This window comes from Oncorhynchus masou, chromosome 11 (assembly GCF_036934945.1).
Source record: "Oncorhynchus masou masou isolate Uvic2021 chromosome 11, UVic_Omas_1.1, whole genome shotgun sequence".
NCBI lineage: Eukaryota > Metazoa > Chordata > Actinopteri > Salmoniformes > Salmonidae > Oncorhynchus > Oncorhynchus masou.
The window spans coordinates 27,463,484-27,487,563 of NC_088222.1; the positions used below are offsets into that span (position 1 = coordinate 27,463,484).

Here is a 24,080-nt window from a genome sequence, read left to right on the forward strand (position 1 = left end):
GTTTCTTCATTCTTTGGATTCCTATCTCCTTTCTCTAATATCTCTGGCAATGGCACCATGCAATGTACCCTGGACTGGAGGGGCAGACAAATAGGAAAAATGTGCAAGATCCTCCGTTAAGTTACACATTTCTTGAGGTAAGAATATTGCAAAAATGTGATCAATGGCTCATTCGAGAGAAGACATCTTTCCGAGTTATGACATTGGCCAGTATTGAAATCTGACATTTATGATAAACATTTTCGCGATCTAAAAGTCGGATTCCTATTAAAACCTGTCTGGGAACGGGGTTCCGCTAGCGGAACAACCCTCGCCAACAGCCAATGAAATTGCAGGGCGCCAAATTCAATCAACAGAAATCTCATAAATCACATTTCTCAAACATACAAGTATTAGGCACAATTTTAAAGATACAATTCTCGTTAATCCAGCCACAGTGTCTGATTTGAAAAAGGCTTTACAGCGAAAGCTCCACAAACGATTATGTTAGGTCACCACCAAGTCACAGAAAAACACAGCGATTTTTCCAGCCAAAGAGAGTTAGATTTTTCCAGCCAAAGAGAGTTAGCAGAAATATAGATAAAATTAATCACTAACCTTTGATGATCTTCATCAGATGACACTCATAGGACTTCATGTTACACAATACATGTATGTTTTGTTCGATAAAGTTAATATTTATATCCAAAAATCTCATTTTACATTGGCGTATTATGTTCAGTAGTTCCAAAACATGTAGTGATTTTGCAGAGAGCCACATCAATTCACAGAAATACTCATAATAACCATTGATAAAAGATACAACTATTATACATGGAACTTTAGATAAACTTCTCCTTAATGCAACCGCTGTGTCAGATTTAAAAACAACTTTTATGGAAAAAGCATAATCTGAGTACGGCGCTCAAGCCAAACAGATATCCACCGTGTTGGAGTCAACATTAGTCAGAAATAGCATTATAAATATTCACTTACCTTTGATGATCTTCATCAGAATGCACTCCCAGGAATCCCAGTTCCACAATGAATGTTTGATTTGTTCGAAGTTAATAATTTATGTCCAAACACCTCCTTTTGTTCGCACGTTTAGTAAACAAATTGAAACTCACGAGGAGCGGGCAATTCCAGAGGAAATGTTGGACGAAAATTCCAAAAAGTTATATTACTGGTTGTAGAAACGTCAAACGATGTATAGAATCAATCTTTAGGATGTTTCTTATCAGAAATGTTCAATAATATCCCACCGGAGAATTCCATTGTCTGTAGAAAAGCAATGGAACGAGAGGTAACTTTCTCATGACCGCGGGTCACGAGCCCGTGGCTCTCTGCCAGACCTCTTACTCATTCCCCTCTCATTCAGCCCCCCTTCCTAGTAGAAGCATCAAACAACGTTCTAAAGACTGTTGACATCTAGTGGAAGCCTTCGGAAGTGCAAGATTACCAATATCCCACTGTATCTTCAATAGGGGATGAGTTGAAAAACTACAACCTCAGATTTTTTTTCAGGGTTTTTGCCTGCCATATGAGTTCTGTTATACTCACATACATCATTCAAACAGTTTTAGAAATGTCGGTGCTTTCTATCCAATACTACTAATAATATGCATATATTAGCATCTGGGACTGAGTAGGAGGCAGTTTACTCTGGGCACGCTTTTCATCCAAAAGTGAAAATGTTGCCCCCTAGCCCAAACAGGTTTTAACTTCCAGTGTATTGAGAGTGACTATATCACAGTGCTACATCATACTGCCTGCTTGAAAGCCAATAACTCAGATACACATGAAAACATGAAATGACACAGTGAATGGATAGAACATCACTCAGAGATACACAAAAAGCAATAGAACATTCAAAATGGGTGAACCTTTCCTCTAAGGGTAGATGTAGGAATGTCTTTCTTTTACTGTACCTTTTTTCCTTTCTTTTCGTTTGTTTCCATGTGATTCTGATGTGATTCCATTCATGTGAAAGAGAGAGAACATACAGATAAAGTGAGTCAAACAAGAATAGGGGGATGCAGATGCAGGACATTACAGCTTAAAACACTCCACCCCTGGCACAAGATGTATGCCACTTCTGATCAGTTCTCAAAGCTATGTATTTACGGTTTTCCATCTCATCTTTCCCCTAGTCTGGATTGCAGAATTACAGATAACCCATGAGTCATATAATAGTGTAGAAGCATGTGGAGTAAATGATTGGAGTTAGTTTGAGGATGTTTGTGGCTAACACAAGCTGAACCCAAATGCTATGAAAAGAATCAGCATGCTATTGACCCGAATTCAATAAACTCAACAAATATGATTTTAAAATAGTCAGTTCATGAAATTAGAGGGCTTAGTTTTGAGAGGACACACAGTATGTCTAACCCTTGTAGATGTATCAAGATAATGTCTCGAGACATAAACAGATTTTCTCATTTTGGACATTTTGTGAATGCACAAAAGTTTGTAATTCCCACTTTAAAATGTTTCTCTTTAATAAGTGATATAAAATCTGGAACACATTAAGAGTGAAACATCTGAAATGCCAAACCCTTTGTGAAAAGTCTAGAGCAGGAGGTGGTCTGGGAGTAATTATCATTTAAAGACTCAGGAATTTGACTGATTTGAGGAAAATGTCTCTGAAGGTCGTTTTCATTGTTTATACTGCTGTATGTTGCAGTAGCTTTGGCTATGTCAAACAACACAAAAAGAGAGTTTGAGTTGACCATTGCTTGAGAAGCTTCTCTCCCAAATGTTGACATGGAATGAAAAGAAGCAAAGAGCATTGTGTGTTGCATGAGTCATAAGAACAACTTTTAAGAAAGCAAAACTGGGGAAATCTCACATTCCAAAAGTTACATAAATATTTATTTCAGAGATGTTAAAAAAATCCCAATCACTGTGTCCATGAAAGCCATGAGGGCCCTGAGCTGAAACACTTGTTATCAGTGAGAGATGGTGTGGCGCTGTGCCCACTGCTGTGCTCTGTGCTCTATTTGGACCCATTTCCTTGTATAAAGTGTGTTAGGGTTTCCTGAAAACAACTTCCTTAACCACAGCTTTCTGCCAGGTACTGCAAGCATGGGACTTGCTGAGCACAATGTAATTAATGTCAGGACTCCAAAAACAACAAGACTTGGAAATTACTGGACCCAAGTCAGAGTCTGGGATGGACATTGAAAGTAAAATTCCCTGTAACGAGTGCACAGCACATGTCATTTATTTGATTTGAATTGCATGAATGGACCCATCCAAAGCGCTACAATTATACAATTGGAAAATAATATCCTAACATCCTTGTTCCACTCAATAAACAACATCTGTACAGCAAAAAAAGTGAAAATACGTAAGAAGACTGTCAATCACACTGTAAGGCCTGTGATATGCACTTGTGTATGTCTGTTTGAATTGGCTTAGAAGTTGTTTTCTCAATAAATGTCATCATTTTGCTGTTTTAATTACCATTGTTTCTTAATGTTTTCTGGTTGTCTTCTCACGCAACATATATCTTTTTCTCAAAACATAAGAGATCAAAAGTAAGAAGAACAATTTGCTTATGACGCTAGATTAAATGTTGTATTTCTTCCAGATGACTTTCATTTCAAATGAGTTAAATAGTTTCTTTGATGTGCAAAGTAAACATGTATTGCATGGCTAACTATGGATCTGAATGGTGAACAACTTTACATTGAAGATGGAAAGATGAGTCTGAGAGCACATGAAACAGAGTCCAAAACATTCCAATTCACTGGATCTTCCTTGGTTTTGTCAATGTGCATACAGGACCAACTGTGCTAAAATGTGAAAGACTTTACATGCAGGAACTATATTGTATAAACAAGATAGAAGTGCTCCTCATATTAAAGGAAACTGTCCACCTACAACAACACCCACTCACTAATAAATCTGTCTAAAATCCTCACAGAGAATCTTGGAATCTGTCATAGCCAGAAAACAGCCAAAGGGAGCATTACTCATTAAACAACTTACTAATCGGTTGGATAAGTGATAACAACACTTTTCACTTTGTTTTCATTGGCAGACGTCTAGGAACAGACTGTTTTACCGGAAAGAAGAATTGAAAGCTAGATGTAAGATCCTAGATGTAAGATTTGCGGCGCAAATTTGATCACTCTTTTGTTGCGAAAGGCTTCTTAAGTTTGTAATTTCCACTTTAAAATGTCATACTTGATTTGCCCTAACGCAAAATGTATCAACACCTAAGAAAAATGTAAATTCATTATAATACACATAATATTTCACATTTCCTGTTGCTGCAGGATTATTTTTCTGCTGTAGCAATCTGGCTCAAATTATGATCTCGCATCTGTAATAGATCAAAATGCCTTCAGCAAACTCTCTGCATACAGATAGTTTGGAAAACAAACCCCATGTCGCTTAATCATCAATCAGATATAAGATTCAAAAGATTAGAAAAGAATAAGACTTATATGTACTTTGTATTTTTATATAATTACCAAAGCATCCATGTCCATATGTGAAAAATAACAAAATTATTGATCTTTTCACTGAGGAGTTCTGTGTATTTACACATTGTAATGTGTGTATAATATATGAGTTAACACTCCTTTGCTCTGTTTGGATGAAACATGAAATGGTTGGAGAGTGAGACAGAATCATTGAAGTCTCCATTTCGGACTTAACCGAATAAACACTTGTCTAAGATCGTTATGATGACATTGCGCCTTGAACAAATCCAGTTTGACAAGAGATTTGTACAGATATAACAAACATTTAAACACACTCTCCCCTCCATCCCAAGTGTATCTGCTTACTCTCATGGCCGTACTGTATCAGTCAACATGGACAGCTTTGTTACCAGTAGATAGATAGTTACGGTAATGCTTAAGCCCTTCTACTCTGCAGCCATAAGTATGTTTTATGTTCAGGTTGTCAGTCACAAAATGTTGGCACCAAAGGCCAGCATGTCCACAGCCTTGGACACACCCTGCCTGCCTTGACAATAGACGAGAGGTACATGTTGATGGGGAAACCGTGGTCATTTCTCCATCATACATTTTCCCCAGCAACAAGCATATTCTTGTTGAGTGAAAATAAGAACATGATGACAAAAAAAATAAATATATATATATTATTGTCACATACACCAGATGTATTTTTACTGGGTCAGCCATAGTAGCACTGCACACCTTTAACAAATTAGGGTTAAATGCCTTGCTCAAGGGTACATCAACAGAGTTTTCACCTTGTCGGCTCCTGTATTCAAACCAGTGACCTTTCGGTTACTGGCCCAATGCTCTAACCACTCATTCCAACTAGCAAGGTCAAGTCCTCCTCCCATCACCCTGGTAAAAAGGGACAGGTCCTGATGAGCTCCATTACACACACACACACACACACACACACACACACACACGCACACACGCACACACGCACACACACACACACACACACACACACACACACACACACACACACACACACACTGCTCATTACTCAGCTGTTTTTACAAGAGGTGTCCCCACTTAGGCACATGACTCAGCACAGCCTCCAAAGGTGCACCAGGAATTTAATGGTTGGGGATATGGTTAATAAATACTGGTAAATGTTTTATGGAGAGGCAGGGGAACAGAACAACAACAAGAGAGAACAAGGCTGTCACCAGTGTGACACAGCTCTAACAGCCGTACACTCATGATAATTGATTTCTGAAAAGAATCCCCCATATTCCATCTATAAACAGATTGTGACAAAAAAGTGGTACAATGCTTTAATGAATGGAACAAATTAGCATCAAAGAGGACCAACATTGAAAACACATTTTCACAACACGTACTACAAAAACACATCTGCTGTGAAATGGCTTGCAAAGGCAAACTGCATATTTATGAAGGCAAAGTGCATCTGACATGAAAGAGAAATTATTATTTTGGCAAATGCTTCAGTACCAGCTCCTTTGGCTTGATAGTGCAGAGGGCTCTTTTAAGTCCTCTCCCAGGGCCAGCTGATATACTTCCATCATTAACACATCCAGTCATGGCTCAACAGCTGAGGACTCTGTTGTATCCCACACTTTAGTGTTAACTGTTAACAGTCAAAGGATTACAGATGGTCCCTCGGTCGGTCTACCATTTGGAATCAATACAAAACATTTGCACTGGGGTAACCTCTGTTATTTTGGATACATGTGACAAACACTGTTCTACATAGCACTGTGCGCAGCCTGGCATATGTCAGACATCAAGTCATACTGCCGAAAGCATACTTAGCCATGATGTTTGTTAGCATGTGTTAAACAAACAAATTGCAATACATTCAATACACCCCAGTACTGGGGCGGCAGGTTAGCCTAGTGGTTAGAGTGTTGGACTAGTAGCCGGAAGGTTGCGAGTTCAAACCCCCGAGCTGACAAGGTACAAATCTGTCATTCTGCTCCTGAACAGGCAGTTAACCCACTGTTCCCAGGCTGTCATTGAAAATAAGAATTTGTTCTTAACTGACTTATTTTTCAAAAATTAAAAAAAATATAGATACATACCAGTCTCTCTGTCATTCAATCACTTTGTCATTAGTGAATTGAAATCTAGCAGTGAGGGAACAGAATCCAGATATTATGGTGATCAAACAATGCAATAGCAATAGCATCGAATAGTCCCCGCGATATGCAACTGTTCAGGGAAGTCAGGAACCAATACACACAGTCAGTCAGGAAAGCTAAGGCCAGCTTCTTCAGGCAGAAGTTTGCATCCTGTAGCTCCAACTCCAAAAAGTTCTGGGACACTGTGAAGTCCATGGAGAACAAGAGCACCTCCTCCCAGCTGCCCACTGCATTGAGGCTAGATAACACAGTCACCACCGATAAATCCATGATTATCGAAAACTTCAACAAGCATTTCTCAACGGCTGGCCATGCCTTCCGCCTGGCTACTCCAACATCGGCCAACAGCTCCGCCCCCACCGCAGCTTCTCGCCCAAGCCCTTCCAGGTTCTCCTTTACCCAAATCCAGATAGCAGATGTTCTGAAAGAGCTGCAAAACCTGGACCCGTACAAATCAGCTGGGCTTGACAATCTGGACCCTCTATTTTCTGAAACTATCCGCCGCCATTGTCGCAACCCCTATTACCAGCCTGTTCAACCTCTCTCTCATATCGTCTGAGATCCCCAAGGATTGGAAAGCTGCTGCAGTCATCCCCCTCTTCAAAGGGGGAGACACCCTGGACCCAAACTGTTACAGACCTATATCCATCCTGCCCTGCCTATCTAAGGTCTTCGAAAGCCAAGTCAACAAACAGGTCACTGACCATCTCGAATCCCACCGTACCTTCTCCGCTGTGCAATCTGGTTTCCGAGCCGGTCACGGGTGCACCTCAGCCACACTCAAGGTACTAAACGATATAATAACCGCCATCGATAAAAGACAGTACTGTGCAGCCGTCTTCATCGACCTTGCCAAGGCTTTCGACTCTGTCAATCACCATATTCTTATCGGCAGACTCAGTAGCCTCGGTTTTTTGGATGACTGCCTTGCCTGGTTCACCAATTACTTTGCAGACAGAGTTCAGTGTGTCAAATCGGAGGGCATGCTGTCCAGTCCTCTGGCAGTCTCTATGGGGGTGCCACAGGGTTCAATTCTCGGGCCGACTCTTTTCTCTGTATATATCAATGATGTTGCTCTTGCTGCGGGCGATTCCCTGATCCACCTCTAGGCAGACGACACCATTCTATATACTTCCGGCCCGTCCTTGGACACTGTGCTATCTAACCTCCAAACGAGCTTCAATGCCATACAACACTCCTTCCGTGGCCTCCAACTGCTCTTAAACGCTAGTAAAACCAAATGCATGCTTTTCAACCGATCGTTGCCTGCACCCGCATGCCCGACGAGCATCACCACCCTGGATGGTTCCGACCTTGAATATGTGGACACCTATAAGTACCTAGGTGTCTGGCTAGACTGTAAACTCTCCTTCCAGACTCATATCAAACATCTCCAATCGAAAATCAAATCAAGAGTCGGCTTTCTATTCTGCAACAAAGCCTCCTTCACTCACGCCGCCAAACTTACCCTAGTAAAACTGACTATCCTACCGATCCTCGACTTCGGCGACGTCATCTACAAAATTGCCTCCAACACTCTACTCAGCAAACTGGATGCAGTTTATCACAGTGCCATCCGTTTTGTCACTAAAGCACCTTATACCACCCACCACTGCGACTTGTATGCTCTAGTTGGCTGGCCCTCGCTACATATTCGTCGCCAGACCCACTGGCTCCAGGTCATCTACAAATCCATGCTAGGTAAAGCTCCGCCTTATCTCAGTTCACTGGTCACGATGGCAACACCCATCCGTAGCACGCGCTCCAGCAGGTGTATCTCACTGATCATCCCTAAAGCCAACACCTCATTTGGCCGCCTTTCGTTCCAGTACTCTGCTGCCTGTGACTGGAACGAATTGCAAAAATCCCTGAAGTTGGAGACTTTTATCTCCCTCACCAACTTCAAACATGTGCTATCTGAGCAGCTAACCGATCGCTGCAGCTGTACATAGTCTATTGGTAAATAACCCACCCATTTTCACCTACCTCATCCCCACACTGTTTTTATTTATTTACTTTTCTGCTCTTTTGCACACCAGTATCTCTACCTGTACATGACCATCTGATCATTTATCACTCCCAGTGCTAATCTGCAAAATTGTAATTATTCGCCTACCTCCTCATGCCTTTTGCACACAATGTATATAGACTCACCTTTTTTGTACTGTGTTATTGACTTGTTAATTGTTTACTCCATGTGTAACTCTGTGTTGTCTGTTCACACTGCTAAGCTTTATCTTGGCCAGGTCGCAGTTGCAAATGAGAACTTGTTCTCAACTAGCCTACCTGGTTAAATAAAGGTGAAATAAAAAATAAAAATAAAAAACAGAGAACATAGAGGGAGTCAATGTGTGAAAACACTCAGTGTGTCAAACACTTTGGGTTGGGAGTGTTCATTCCTGCTCAAAGCCACTTCTGCAAATAGCCTGATTTAAAACAAGGATACTTAATCTCTTGTAATGGCTAGAACTTTGAGAAAATATTTCTGCTTTGTTTCTTCTGTACTAACTGAAAGTACATACATGTACTACCACATGGCAACATTCCTATTCCCCCAAAAAATCTAATAAAAAAGGCACAACTCTAACCTAAAATATCTGACTGTCAAGAAGCCCTCACCAGTTGTCCAAATGGAATAGGATCTGCTTTGTGTAACCTCATACTGCATCGTTCCTGCACAGTGCAGCTCTAACCCCTGAGCGCAGACTGTGATTCATGGCAGGGGATTATAATACATGGGCTTTTTTTCTTTTAATCAAAATAAAAGGACAGACCTGCCAAGAAGCAGGTGGGGGAAATTGTTAACATGCATTCCTGAGGCCTGAGAATGTCACTATTTGCTTTAAAGCTCAGCCTTAATTGAATAAGCTTGTAATGTCGAGCTAAACTCACATATCCATTTGCTAATCCAACCATACTCAACTTGTTCGATAACATCATTTGTCTTTTTAGCTAATTTGGAAAGACCTTTAGACCGGGGCTGCTTGGTCTTTAAAAGTAATGGACAAGAAATGTTTAAATCAAATTGAATTATAAAAACAAACAGCTGTTATTCTAGAAAATGAATAAGCCAATGGTCACATCTGAAAATTTGCTCTCCTCTCTCCTGCTCCACTTGAAGGGGAAAAACATAATTATATAATCCAGTGAGCTGGTGCTCCCAGTCCTGCCAAAGGCCTTGTCATGTTATGCTGTCTGAGAAGAGGAGTGGCCCAGGGGAACCTAACACAAGCAGACAGAGGATGGGTGGGGGTAATAAGAAGATGAGCCAATTGGCCAATCTGTCGTCTCTCTGGCTAATTTTATTTAAAAAGAGTGAAGTTAGCTAGCAGCTTCATTGTTGCAATTTGGACAAGTCTCACAGTAGGAGGCCTGATCAGTTGCGACCCATTACCAAGCAGTATTGATTTTTTTTATTTTTTTTATTTCACCTTTATTTAACCAGGTAGGCTAGTTGAGAACAAGTTCTCATTTGCAACTGCGACCTGGCCAAGATGAAGCATAGCAGTGTGAACAGACAACACAGAGTTACACATGGAGTAAACAATTAGTCAATAACACAAATGACACTGGCTTAGTTCCTTGAATACTTTTAAAGATATGTCTTTGTAATTGACCTTTGTGGATTTGTGAGGTACGATATGTACTCCGCACATGATATATTATATGTGCAGCAGTCTTATGGCTTGGGAGTAGAAGCTGTTAAGGAGCCTTTTGGATCTAGACTTAGTGCTCCGGTACTGCTTGACGTGCGGTAACAGAGACAACAGTCTATGACTTTTGGGCCTATATCTGACACCGCCTAGTATACTCCAGGCTGCATCACATCCGGCCATGATTGGAAGTCTCATAGGGCTGCGCACAATAGGCCCAGCGTCGCCCGGGGTAGGCCATCATTGTAAATAAGAATTTGTTCTTAACTGGCTTGCCTAGTTAAAGGAAGTTTCAATAAAATAAATAAAATATAGGTCTTGGATGGAAGGAAGCCGTTGTGTCGTCAGCAAACTTAATGATGGTGTTGGAGTTGTGCTTGATTACACAGTTGTGGGTGAAAAGGGAGAAAGGAGGGGACTAAGCACGCACCCCTGAAGGGCCCCCGTGTTGAGGATCAGTGTGGCAGATGTGTAGTTGCCTACCCTTACCACCTGGGGGCAGCCCGTCAGGAAGACCAGAATCCAGTTGCAGAGGGAGGTGTTTAGTCCCAGGGTCCTTAGCTTAATGTTGAGCTTTGTGGGCACTATGGTGTTGAATGCTGAGCTGTGGTAAATGAACAGCATTCTCACATAGGTGCTCCTTTTGTCCAGGTGGGAAAGGCCAGTGTGGAGTGCAATTGAGATTGCATCATCTGTGGATCTGTTGGGGCAGTATGCGAATTGGAGTGGGTCTAGGGTTTCCTCGAAGATGGTGTTGATTTGAGCCATGACCAGCCTTTCAAAGCACTTCATGGCTACCAATGTGAGGGCTATGGGGCGGTAGTCATTTAGACAGGTTACAGTCACTTACTTGGGCACAGCGACTGTGGTGGTCTGCTTGAAACATGTAGGTATTAGACTCGGTCAGGGAGAGGTTGAAAATGTCAGACACTTGCCAGTTGGTCCACCCATGCTCTGAGTACACGTCCTGGTAATCCGTTTGGCCCCGCAGCCTTGTGAATGTTGACCTCTTTAAAGGTCTTGCTCACAACAGCTACGGAGAGTGTGATCACACAGTCTTCCAGAACAGCTGGTGCTCTTGTGCATGATTCAGTGTTGCTTGCCTCAAAGTGAGCATAAAGGCATTTAACCCGTCTGGTAGGCCTGCGTCACTGGGCAGCTCGCAGCTGGGTTTGCAAGCCCTGTCACATCCGATGAGCGTCAAAGCCGGTGTAGTAGGATTCAATCTTAGTCCTGAACAGACGCTTTGCCTGTTTGATGGTTTGTCTGAGGGCATAGCGGGATTTCTTATAAGCGGCCGGAGTAGTGTCTAGCCTTTAGCGCGATGCGGATGTTGCCTGTAATCCATGGCTTCTGTTTGGGATATGTACATACGGTCACTGTGGGGACGAAGTCGTCAACGCACTTATTGATGAAGCCGGTGACTGAGGTGGTATGCTCCTCAATGCCATTGGATGAATCCCGGAACATATTCTCATCTGAGCTAGCAAAACAGTCCTGTAGCATTTAATCCACGTCATCTGAACACTTCCGTATTGAGAGATTCACTGATACTTCCTGCTTTAGTTTTTACTTGTAAGGAGGAATCAGGAGGATAGAATTATGGTCAATTTAAAAAAAATAGAGGGCAAGAGAGAGCTTTGGACGTGTCTTTATGTGTGTGTGGATTAAAGGTGGTCTAGATTTTTTTCTCCTTTGGTTGCACTTGTGACATGCTGGTAGAAATGAGGTAAAACAGATTTAAGTTTGCCTGCATTGAAGTCCCCGGCCACTATGAGTGCCACTTCTGGATGTACATTTTGTTGTTTGCTTATGGCCTTATACAGCTCGTTGAGTGCGATCTTTGTGCCAGAGTCAGCTTGTTGTGGTAAATAGAAGGCTATGAAAAATATAGATGAAAACTCTTTTGGAAGATAGTGTGGTCTACAGCTTATCATGAGGTACTCTACCTCAGGTGAGCAATACCTCGAGACTACCTTAATAGGGCCCCTGAGTGGTTCAGCAGTCTAAGGCACTGCGTCTCTATGCTAGAGGCGTCACTACAGATCCTGGTTCGATTCCAGGCTGTATCACAACCGGCCGTGAATGGGAGTCCCATAGGGCGGCGCACAATTGGCCCAGCTTCGTCCAGGTTTGGGTTTGGCCAGGGTAAGCTGTCATTGTAAATAAGAATTTGTTCTTAACTGAAGTGCCTAGTTAAATAAAGCGCAGCAGCTGTTATTGACAAACAGACACACACCCCCACCCCTCGTTTTACCAGGCATAGCTGTTCTGTCCTGCCGATGCACGGAAAAGCAAGCAAATATATATTATCCATGTCGTCGTTCAGCCACGACTCGGTGAAACATAAGATACTACAGTTTTTAATGTCTCGTTGGTAGGATAGTCTTGAACTGAGCTCATCCAGTGATTGCACGTTGGCTAATAGAATGGATACTAGAGGCGAGTTACACACTCACTGACAAATTCTCACAAGGCACCCTGATCTCCGCCCCCTGTATTTCATTATTTTCTTCATGCTAATGAAAAGGATTTGGGTCTTGTCTGAGAGCAACATTGTATCCTTTGTGTCCATCTCCTTAAATAAAAATATTTGTCCAGTTCGAGGTGAGTAATCTCTGTTCTGATATCCAGAAGCTCTTTTCGGTCATAAGAGACGGTAGCGTCAACATTATGTACAAAATAAATGAGAAACAATGTGAAAAAACTCACAAAATAGCACAATTGGTTAAAGAGCCCGTAAAACGGCAGCCATCCCCTCCGGTACCATTCTTCCATATAACAGTAGAACTATGACTGCACCAAAACAGACAAAGAATTATTTGACATAATAAGCCTATGATTTAGTAAGGCTGTAGTCTTTCCCCTTAGATCCATGAAACTCTGTACCTGTCCGTGTTTAAAGATATCCCCTATAAAACTGACAAATCCATTTTGCAGTGAGACAGAGAAGAGGCATATCCGGTGTACGAAGCATATGTAGGGCTAACAAACTCTGAAGACTCACATATGTATGTATACATATGTCATTCTGATAGTCCCCATGCTGAGTGTTCCAGTTTACACTATGGCACACAGAGCATACAAGGACAAGGCTTTCATGACTCACTCTCACAATCCATTTCCAATGCAACCACAAACTCTACACTCCAGAAAGAATGAATAAACACCTTGGAATAAAAATTCTGTTCAACTGGATTAGATTCGAGTGTGAAGCAAAGACAGATGGGTTTTGCGGTGTGAACACATCTCTGTGAATAAATTCAGTGACACATGTCGGTGATAAGAAGGAGGAACTTCATGACAGGTGAACATAAAGCTCATCCTTTCAACAGCAGCAGTCGTCTGTGTCAGGGCATGTCTCACAGCGATCCCACTTCTACCGGTTACAACACTGACCCCGTACTCTTTGACAGATGAAAAATCACAATCATTTTGTGCTTGTGAAGATTAACGCCACCCTCAATGCATTGTTAAATCTCCCCAGGGAGGAAGTACAGAAGGAGTAGGTTCCCTCCCTTCCTCCTACATTGTCTCCTAAACCCAAGGTGGTAGAGATCAAAACAGATAAGGTGTCACAGATGGTTTGTTCACCGCAGAAGCGTATCGTCTGGTTCTAAGGCAGGCGGAAGTGCCCTAAGCCTGAGCAGTGTGATCATACACGAACCGTCTAGTGTATTTTCAGTCCAGTGAAAATATACATTTGCAGTTGCTGTTGCCCTCCATATTGCCTATTCTTGTCACATTCTTTTGGGGGCTCTTTTGGAGAGGCCTTTCCTTCCATATAGTATCTGTTCCTTTTCCAATACTTTTTCTTTCGATGTTTGTAGGGGAGTCACTCTTCAATGCTGATCTTGGGAATGCGTGTAGTTCAAAACCAGGCAGGCATTTCTGAGGCAGCCAAAGACCCGGTAATTTCTGGGCTCTGCCAACACCTCTCTTGCAATACTCTGTGCTCTGGCACACTTCATATGGCATGCAGCACATTTGTGCTTGTGTGGATCTTTATCACCAGTGGAAACCTTTCCTGGCACCAATCTAACATACTACTTTCTAACTCCTAATATCCTATTCCCTAATTGTTCTTGGTGACTGACACCTCATCAGTGACCATCAGGGGAGATCCTCAGCATTAAAGGAAAGAGTCACCCATTTTTATGTTATATATACACTGAACAAAAATATAATCTCAACATGCAAGAATGTCAAAGATATATGATCCCACAGGTGAAGAAGCCGGATGTGGAGGCCCTAAGCTGGTGTGGTTACACGTGGTCTGCAGTTGTGAGGCCAGTTGGACGTACTGCCAAATTCTCTAAAACAACATTGGAGGCAGCATATGGTAAGAAATTAACATTCAATTATCTGGAAACAGCTCTGGTGGACATTCCTGCAGTCAGCATGCCAATTGCATGCTCCCTCAAAACTTGAGACATCCGTGGCATTGTGTTGTGTGACAAAACTGCACATTTTAAAGTGGTGCACCTGTGTAATGATCATGCTGTTTAATCAGCTTCTTGATATGCCACATCTGTCAGGTGGATGGATTATCTTGGCAAAGGAGAAATATTCACTATCCGTAATGTAAACAAATTTGTGCACACAATTTGAGAGAAATAAGCTTTTGGTGCATATGGAATATTTGTGGGATTTTTTTATTTCAGCTCATGAAACATGGGACCTTTACATGTTGCATTTATATTTTTGTTCAGTGTAGTTTTTGTGCATCTCTTATATGCATATTTTATCTCAGAGATAAGAAAAAAATACAGTAACATTCAAAAGGGGTGAATCTTTCCTTTAAGCCAAAAGAGCAGCTCTCTAGCTGGGATCACAGCACCACTTCTTCCCTACAGTACCTCTCCAATGAAAACACTGGACCTGCACCATATTTACATGTAAATATATCCTCAGGGCAGAAAGCAGCAGCGTCCCAAACACATGTCAATCATCTCCTCAGCCTCCCCTGACTGGAGGTAATCCGAGGAAAGGAACAATGCCTCACCAGATCCTGATTCTGGCAGGATCATACCAACCTTATTGTGTGAAGCTGAAATATGTAGACTCACTTCAACTGATATCTAAGCAGCAGCAGTAGCCCACAATGGAAAGAGAGAGCGAGGGAGAGAGAGAGAGACTTAAACCCTCTAATGACAGAGCGCCCAAACAAATTACTGCATTGTAAATGTTCCAATGCAATGCATGTCAGGCTTTGAACTGAATACCACATCAAAAATCCAGTGCTCGCTCCTTTCAAACCAAGAAATCAGGAGAACAGCCGCAAAAATGTAATTACTTATATTCTGGTTTTATACCAACAACATAGAAGTGGGGAACAGCGTCTCCCTCCCAAAGTGCATAGATCCAGCCTCTGTAAATGCAACTAAACGACCCGCCCAGTGAAGGAAAGGCGCCCTGTGTAATTTTTTTAAACAGGAGAAACAGTGACATGTACTCTGAATGACCTAAAATGATAAACCCAATTGTGATGATCGTCCAAATAATCTCTTTCACAACCTAAAGACATGCCTTATATAAGTAACCAGACATTTGAAACACTTTAAGGGTTTATGAGAATGCACATTAATTTATTGAATGTAATATGTGTTTAGCTATGTCCTTCAGTACTGCCGATGTTCGCCTGTAATGAGAGAGAAATGCATGTTAGAGTTCACGCCAACATTCATTTGGTTTTGGATGCGCCAGCCATTTGTTTGTAGTGCTGTGTTACTCAGTCTTAGTATGCTTCAAGTGCACATGTTTTGGTGATGTAATCGCTAGGTTAAAGGTAAAAAATTGTTTGCAAACATACCGGTAATCCTCGTTGAATGAAGAGGTGAATCCTTTGTTCCTGCTGCATCAGGAGGTGTGTCAAACACAGCTGTGTTCAGGAGCGCTACTTATCCTGTGTTACTGAGATCTGTAATGTGGTTGAATTCGAAGGGAGGACAAATGTTACCCTGCTTTATGCAGGGTCCTACACCATTGACGGAAGTGTGAATATATTTAGTAATATATTGATTATTGTCAGAATATGTTTATTGTTATTCACATTATCCTTATCGGCAGACTCAACAGCCTTGGTTTCTCAAATGACTGCCTCGCCTGGTTCACCAACTACTTCGCAAACAGAGTTCAGTGTGTCAAATCGGAGAGCCTGTTCTCCGGATCTCTGGCAGTCTCTATGGGGGTACCACAGGGTTCAATTCTCAGGCCAACTATTTTCTCTGCATATATCAACGATGTTGCTCTTGCTGTGAGTGATTCCCTAATCCATCTCTACGCAGACGACACCATTCTGTATACATCTGGCTCTTCTTTGGACACTGTGCTAACTAACCTCCAAACAAGCTTCAACACCATACTACACTCCTTCCGTGGCCTCCAACTGCTCTTAAACGCTAGTAAAATCAAATGCATGCTTTTCAACCTTTTTGCTGCCCGCACCCGCCCGACCGACTAGCATCACTACTCTGGACGGTTCTGACTTAGAATATGTGGACAACTACAAATACCTAGGTGTTTGGCTAGACTGTAAACTCTTTTTCCAGACTCATATTAAACAGCTCCAATCAAAAATTAAATCTAGAATCGGTTTCCTATTTCGCAACAAAGCCTCCTTCACTCACGCCGCCAAACATACCCTCGTAAAACTGACTATCCTACCGTTCCTCAACTTTGGCGATGTCATTTACAAAATAGCTTCCAATACTCTACTCAGCAATCTGGATTCAGTCTATCACAGTGCCAACCGTTTTGTCACCAAAGCCCCTTATACCACCCACCACCTGTATGCTCAAATCGGCTGGCCCTCGCTACATATTCGTCGCCAGACCCGCTGGCTCCAGTTCATCTATAAGTCTATGCTAGGTAAAGCTCACTGGTCACGATAACAACACCCACCCGTAGCACGCGTTCCAGCAGGTATATCTCACTGGTCGTCCCCAAAGCCAACACCTCATTTGGCCGCCTTTCCTTCCAGTTCTCTGCTGCCAATGACTGGAATGAATTGCAAAAATCACTGAAGCTGGAGACTTATATTTCCCTCACTAACTTTAAACATCAGCTATCTGAGCAGCTAACCGATCGCTGCAGCTGTACATAACCCATCTGTAAATAGCCCGCCCAATCTACCTACCTCATCCCCATATTGTTTTTATTTACTTTTCTGCTCTTTTGCACACCAGTATTTCTACTTGCACATCATCATCTGCTCATCTATCTCTCCAGTGTTAATTTTCTAAACTATAATTACCTAGCTACTATGGCCTATTTATTGCCTTACCTCCTCAAGCCATTTGCATACACTGTATAAAGACTTTCTTTTTTTCTATTGTGTTATTGACTGTACGCTTGTTTATTCCATGTGTACCTCTGTGTTGTTGTTTGTGTCGCACTGCTTTGCTTTATCTTGGCCAGGTCGCAGTTGTAAATGGGAACTTGTTCTCAACTAGCTTACCTGGTTAAATAAAGGTGAAATAAAAAAATAAAAATGCAAATTGATGATTGGTTAATAATGGTTTGGTCTATATTGAAACTGATACTTGATGATTGGTTAATAATGGTACGGTCCATAGTGAAGGATCCAGGTAGGCTATTTTAGCCTTGTAATTTCTGTAGTTTTTGGTGGCTTATTTTCCTGTTTGCTAGTAAAAGCCTCACCCGGGAAAGAAAAGTAAATAACTGCTGTTGCCTCCTCACTGTAAAATCCTACCGCATGCTCTCTCACTCATCTTGGTATAGTAGTTCTACTATTGAAATACATAAATTAATTAAGCTGTCAACTGTGTCAGAAATTCATAGGTTTCAGATTTATTCCAAATGTTTTCAGGTTTTCGCTCTCACCATTTTTAAAAAATAGAAAAGCAACATAATTGGATATTCTAAGTCCAAATTAGGAAATTTAGATTTTTGAGTGTAGTTACCCTTTAATTCAAGTGCACAGGCACTAGCACTGTTGTTGGTTAGTGGTGTTTCTGTATTGCACATGAGATGGAGTTTGCAAAACCAATGTCCACTGGATTGATGCAAATAATCAGGATATCTTTCTGCCAGGTAGGCATAGGCTACTTTATAGCTAGTTAACATTTAATTGAGAAGGATTTTGGGAAAGCCTTTCCATCTAGGCTACCAGAAGACGATAGGCCGATCATTAGCATCACTATATTTTTCCTGTTCCTTAATTGTTTGAAACCTGGATGTTTTATTTCATATTATGAGGCATGTCTTACCTTTGTTCAAAATAGCCACACCAAAAACTGAACATTGAAATACATATTTTATAAACAGTTCCTCATATGCAGTCTCCTGTTCTATTGGCTTTCAAATCAACTTTCTTTCAATGTCTAGGAGGTCAAAGGCATTATGCGAGTCATATGTGGCTTGTTCTATCATATTGACACATTGACCCCTAAACACATTTGAAGTTATATATACTGTTGGAAAGAGGAGATTTTAAGCTTCAAAACAATGTATAATTTGAGTATTAACTGTTCCAATAGAGTGCAGCATAGCTAGTTATAACGGAGGTCTCCCTGATGAACTATTTTAAGAAAACCACCCTCAAAGTTTGTAGAAGACTTATATTGTTATTTAACATCACTTGAAACTGGCTGGCTACTAATTTAACAGTTTGTCAAGAAAATATGTTAGCTAGCTGGTTAATATGATTAAAATGAGTTTGTGGGTATGCTAGCCAGCTAAACAGCTAGTTAGCTAGCTTGTCAGTAGACTAGAATGTTAGCTAGCCATTGACTCGTTTTGATAGATGGTTGTTCTTATCATGTGACATTTAAACATGTACTTAATCTATGATTTAGGAAATGTAAATTAATTAGGTTGGCTAGAAAACATGTTCTAGTGAATTCTCTTTTAGGCCTACCACTGTGTGCACATTCCTTGCTGCGCTTAAAATGTGAAGAAATAATCGTTTATCAACATTTTAAGCTAAACATTATGATATATTTCATCAGTCCTATTAATTAAGAAGTGAAAGTACGCAATGTACACTGAAAAGAAACAGGGTTACGGTGCCTTGCGAAAGTATTCGGCCCCCTTGAACTTTGCGACCTTTTGCCACATTTCAGGCTTCAAACATAAAGATATAAAACTGTATTTTTTTGTGAAGAATCAACAACAAGTGGGACACAATCATGAAGTGGAACGACATTTATTGGATATTTCAAACTTTTTTAACAAATCAAAAACTGAAAAATTGGGCGTGCAAAATTATTCAGCCCCTTTACTTTCAGTGCAGCAAACTCTCTCCAGAAGTTCAGTGAGGATCTCTGAATGATCCAATGTTCACCTAAATGACTAATGATGATAAATACAATCCACCTGTGTGTAATCAAGTCTCCGTATAAATGCACCTGCACAATGATAGTCTCAGAGGTCCGTTAAAAGCCCAGAGATGTCACGTCTTGGTCTTAGTATTTTGTGTTTTAGATAATTAGTTGGTCAGGCCAGGGTGTGACATGGGTTTATGTTATTGTGTTTTCGTATTGGGGTTTTTGTAGGCATTGGGATTGTGGTTGATTAGGGTGTGTTTAGTTTAGGTTTGGCTGCCTGAGGCGGTTCTCAATCAGAGTCAGGTGATTCTTGTTGTCTCTGATAGGGAACCGTATTTAGGTAGCCTGGGTTTCACTGTGTATTTCGTGGGTGATTGTTCCTGTCTCTGTGTAGTTTCACTAGATAGGCTGTACTTAGGTTTCACGTTCCGTTTTGTTGTTTTTGTATTTGTCTCAGTATTATTATTGTAATCGTCATTTGTTTCATTAAAAAACATGAGTAACCAACATGCTGCATTTCGGTCCGACTCTCTTGCGACAAACGAAGAATGCCATTACAAGAGAGCATCATGAAGAACAAGGAACACACCAAGCAGGTCCGAGATACTGTTGTGAAGAAGTTTAAAGCCGGATTTGGATACAAAAGATTTCCCAAGCTTTAAACATCCCAAGGAGCACTGTGCAAGCGATAATATTGAAATGGAAGGAGTATCAGACCACTGCAAATCTACCAAGACCTGGCCGTCCCTCTAAACTTTCAGCTCATACAAGGAGAAGACTGATCAGAGATGCAGCCAAGAGGCCCATGATCACTCTGGATGAACTGCAGAGATCTAAAGCTGAGGTGGGAGACTCTGTCCATAGGACAACAATCAGTCGTATATTGCACAAATCTGGCCTTTATGGAAGAGTGGCAAGAAGAAAGCCATTTCTTAAAGATATCCATAAAAAGTGTCGTTTAAAGTTTGCCACACGCCACCTGGGAGACACACCAAACATGTGGAAGAAGGTGCTCTGGTCAGATGAAACCAAAATTGAACTTTTTGGCAACAATGCAAAAGGTTATGTTTGGCGTAAAAGCAACACAGCTCATCACCCTGAACACACCATACCCACTGTCAAACATGGTGGTGGCAGCATCATGGTTTGGGCCTGCTTTTCTTCAGCAGGGACAGGGAAGATGGTTAAAATTGATGGGAAGATGGATGGAGCCAAATACAGGACCATTCTGGAAGAAAACCTGATGGAGTCTGCAAAAGACCTGAGACTGGGACGGAGATTTGTCTTCCAACAAGACAATGATCCAAAACATAAAGCAAAATCTACAATGGAAGGGTTCAAAAATAAACATATCCAGGTGTTAGAATGGCCAAGTCAAAGTCCAGACCTGAATCCAATCAAGAATCTGTGGAAAGAACTGAAAACTGCTGTTCACAAATGCTCTCCATCCAACCTCACTGAGCTCGAGCTGTTTTGCAAGGAGGAATGGGAAAAGAATTCAGTCTCTAGATGTGCAAAACTGATAGAGACATACCCCAAGCGACTTACAGCTGTAATCGCAGCAAAAGGTGGCGCTACAAAGTATTAACTTAAGGGGGCTGAATAATTTTGCACGCCCAATTTTTCAGTTTTTGAATAGTTAAAAAAGTTAAAATATCCAATAAATGTCGTTACACTTCATGATTGTGTCCCACTTGTTGTTGATTCTTCACAAAAATATACAGTTTTATATCTTTATGTTTGAAGCCTGAAATGTGGCAAAAGGTCGCGAAGTTCAAGGGGGCCGAATACTTTCGCAAGGCACTGTACCTGCGTATAGTTTCCACTATACCACTGCCCACCATGAACCATACAGCATACTGGGTTCAGGCCTGCTCTATCCCTGCTGTCTTGAGTCTTTTACCTGGAGGTAAAACTTGATGTATACCCATCCGTCCAGTCATTTAACAAATTAGAACATGAAAGTTTAAGGCATTCTTTGAATGTAATGAAATTGTTGTTCCAAGAAAGAATCCATACCTGAATCAAGTCGTTTATTCTGCTGGCTCCTTTTGGTGCGATGGACAGCATTGTCTCGGTCTTCTTTGAGGTGAGAGCTTTCGTCACTGTTCCCCAGAGGCAACCTATTCTGTTGGTCAGTGAAGGATACAAGGAAAAGTGTTATAAAATTGAAATAGAACTGTTGTTTGCATTGGAGTCTTTATCATTTCAACTAGCAAGTCATGAGAACTTGCATAAAATATACGAAATGTGTTCATATTATCTCATAACATTCATGGAAATCACAGGCAATGTTGCGAAAGAAGTAAAAGTTTATGTTCTTTCAAATTATATTTCAAATCAGGACGGATTAGATTTGTCAGTTTTTTTGGTGTTTGTTGACACAGGATTGAATTACTTGGCTTTGTTCACTTTGAGTATTTATGAGACCTGCACTTATGGAACATAAATTAGACCAAACTGCAACGCGATAAGCAGAGTTCCTCTCCACAGATACTAAGAAGAGGGGATAGGAAGAATGGGAGAGGGAGAAAGTGTGCAAGAGATGAACATTTCAGATGCATGCCCAACTCCAGGGGAAACCATGTGAAAACATGACTCCATTGACGGAAGGCATTAGGCTTGGCTACAAGATGCAGAAAACCAAACCCAGGCAGTCTCTGTCTGTTGGATAGTAGACAATCCTATGTTGAGCTCATAACGCTGCCCTTGGCAGAGCAGGCCGCTCGTTGCCGAGGATCCTTCTTGAGATGTGGTATTGATTACTCATTGAAAATAGCACATTTTATGACAATAGAAAGCAGCAGCCATCAATTCCAAAAGTTCACCAATAACCTTAGGGCAGGAAAATAAATGTTACTCTTGACTGGGTTTAAACATGGGTTGTCTGCATTCCACAAGATTGTGTTAGCCTGCTTATATAAAGCCTGGGTGAACAGTTATAGGGAGTTTTGCCCCAATACATTACAGGACACTAATAGCTCATTTTCACTAGTTCCGTATTCCATAAACGTGTCTTCAAACTACTGTTTCAAAAGCCCTACATAAATGAGTGACGCTGATTAAGGCAATAACGTACCTGTAAAATTATCGGAAAATGTGCAAGAGAGACTAGGGCTTGCCAAACGTGAACAATGAGCATTACCCATCCGTCACATGACTCCCAGTCAAAAGTTTCATTTTATGGCCCCTCTGCATTCCTTTGGGGTGATAGTCCACTTCCACCAACTATCATTAAAATCTTCAGAGGTGAGTCTCATATGCTGGTATACGCGTGTCAGCGTTTATAGAGTAGTCTCAGTTCAATATGGATATTGCACTGATATCAGGGTACTTACTATCTACATGACAAACATTGGAGTTCAGGACAGGAATGTTACACGAGAACTGTAACCAATGGACTACATTCCTTGTACCTCAAATACAATGTAACAACAATGGATTTATTCAGCAGTACTGAGGATGTATGGTCATACTGTAGCTGAGTGATACCAACAACAGGCATGCTTCTGTGGATGCTTTGCTCACTGCATGCCGGCTTAAAAATGCTAGAGTTTGTGCACCTGGCCAACATTAAAACCGGGCAGGACAATAAAGGGTGAAAGCAGTGCTGAGAGTTTATTTTGTTTATCAGCGGGGCCTTTGATATCCCAGCCAGCCCGTAAAGGGAGAGGACAGCCAAAACTTTAGTTACCCTGACAGGCACTCATTATAGTCTGTAGAGCCTGAGACAAGACCTCTGAACCGCAGCTTTGTGTCAACTTGACTCTCACCAAGTACTTTTCCATTGAGGTATTATAACAACCAAATAGATGTAGTTTATACAGTATGCTGTTGCTCACCTTTATGATACAAATGCTATCTACATTAGTAAATGTGTACCTTACAATCTAACAAGAGGCTTCCGTCCAATTATTAGAGAGGAGATCCTCAGTCCCAAAAAAATGACATGTATGGGATGACAAACACGATGATGTAATCTCATTTGATTCACCCCAACAGAAGATCACTACACCCTGACAATTACTGAGCATGTCAATCAAATATATACTGAATGAAACAAGATATCTGCAAACACAGCCTATAGCAAAAAATAACACAATGTTGTTGGACAAAATGATAACAACAATAGCAAAAGACAAGAGAGACCAACACATACACAAAGCAATATAAACAGTACATTATGGAGAGACAATATTAACATCTACAAGCACATATCACCAACCCCAATGGAAGTATTTCCATATAGTCCAGGAAGGGTTGCCATACAAAGTAGTAGTTGAATTTATTTCTTAAAGCATAGGTCATCTTCTTAATAGGAATACACTTATTAATTTCAGAGAGCCATCTTGGAATTTGGAGAGGGGAATTTGGAGAGGGGAATTTGATTTCCATGTCAATGCAACACATTTTCTTGCGATTTCTGTAAATTTGATATTGAAGTTATTCCTCAAACTCACATTTAAAGTTACCCAAAAAAGTTAAAGTTATCCAGAAGGCATATTTCAGGGTCAAGTGGGAAAGGGACCTCCATAATTATATAGTACAGTGCCAAGTAGAATGCAAAAAAAT

At 41.2% G+C, this 24,080-nt stretch overlaps 1 protein-coding gene across 3 annotated transcripts in view; it reads right to left on the reverse strand.

Moving 5' to 3' along the window:
- LOC135548409 (ectodysplasin-A-like) overlaps positions 1 to 24,080 on the reverse strand; it is a 66,223-nt gene that overhangs the window by 7,279 nt on the left and 34,864 nt on the right. For all 3 annotated transcript variants that reach the window (XM_064977992.1, XM_064977991.1, XM_064977990.1), the window contains exons 2-3: positions 21,528 to 21,636; positions 1,911 to 1,946 (exon numbers count right to left, since the gene is read on the reverse strand). In XM_064977992.1, the coding sequence (XP_064834064.1) occupies positions 1,911 to 1,946; positions 21,528 to 21,636 (145 nt within the window). The remainder of the gene's footprint in view (positions 1 to 1,910; positions 1,947 to 21,527; positions 21,637 to 24,080) is intronic.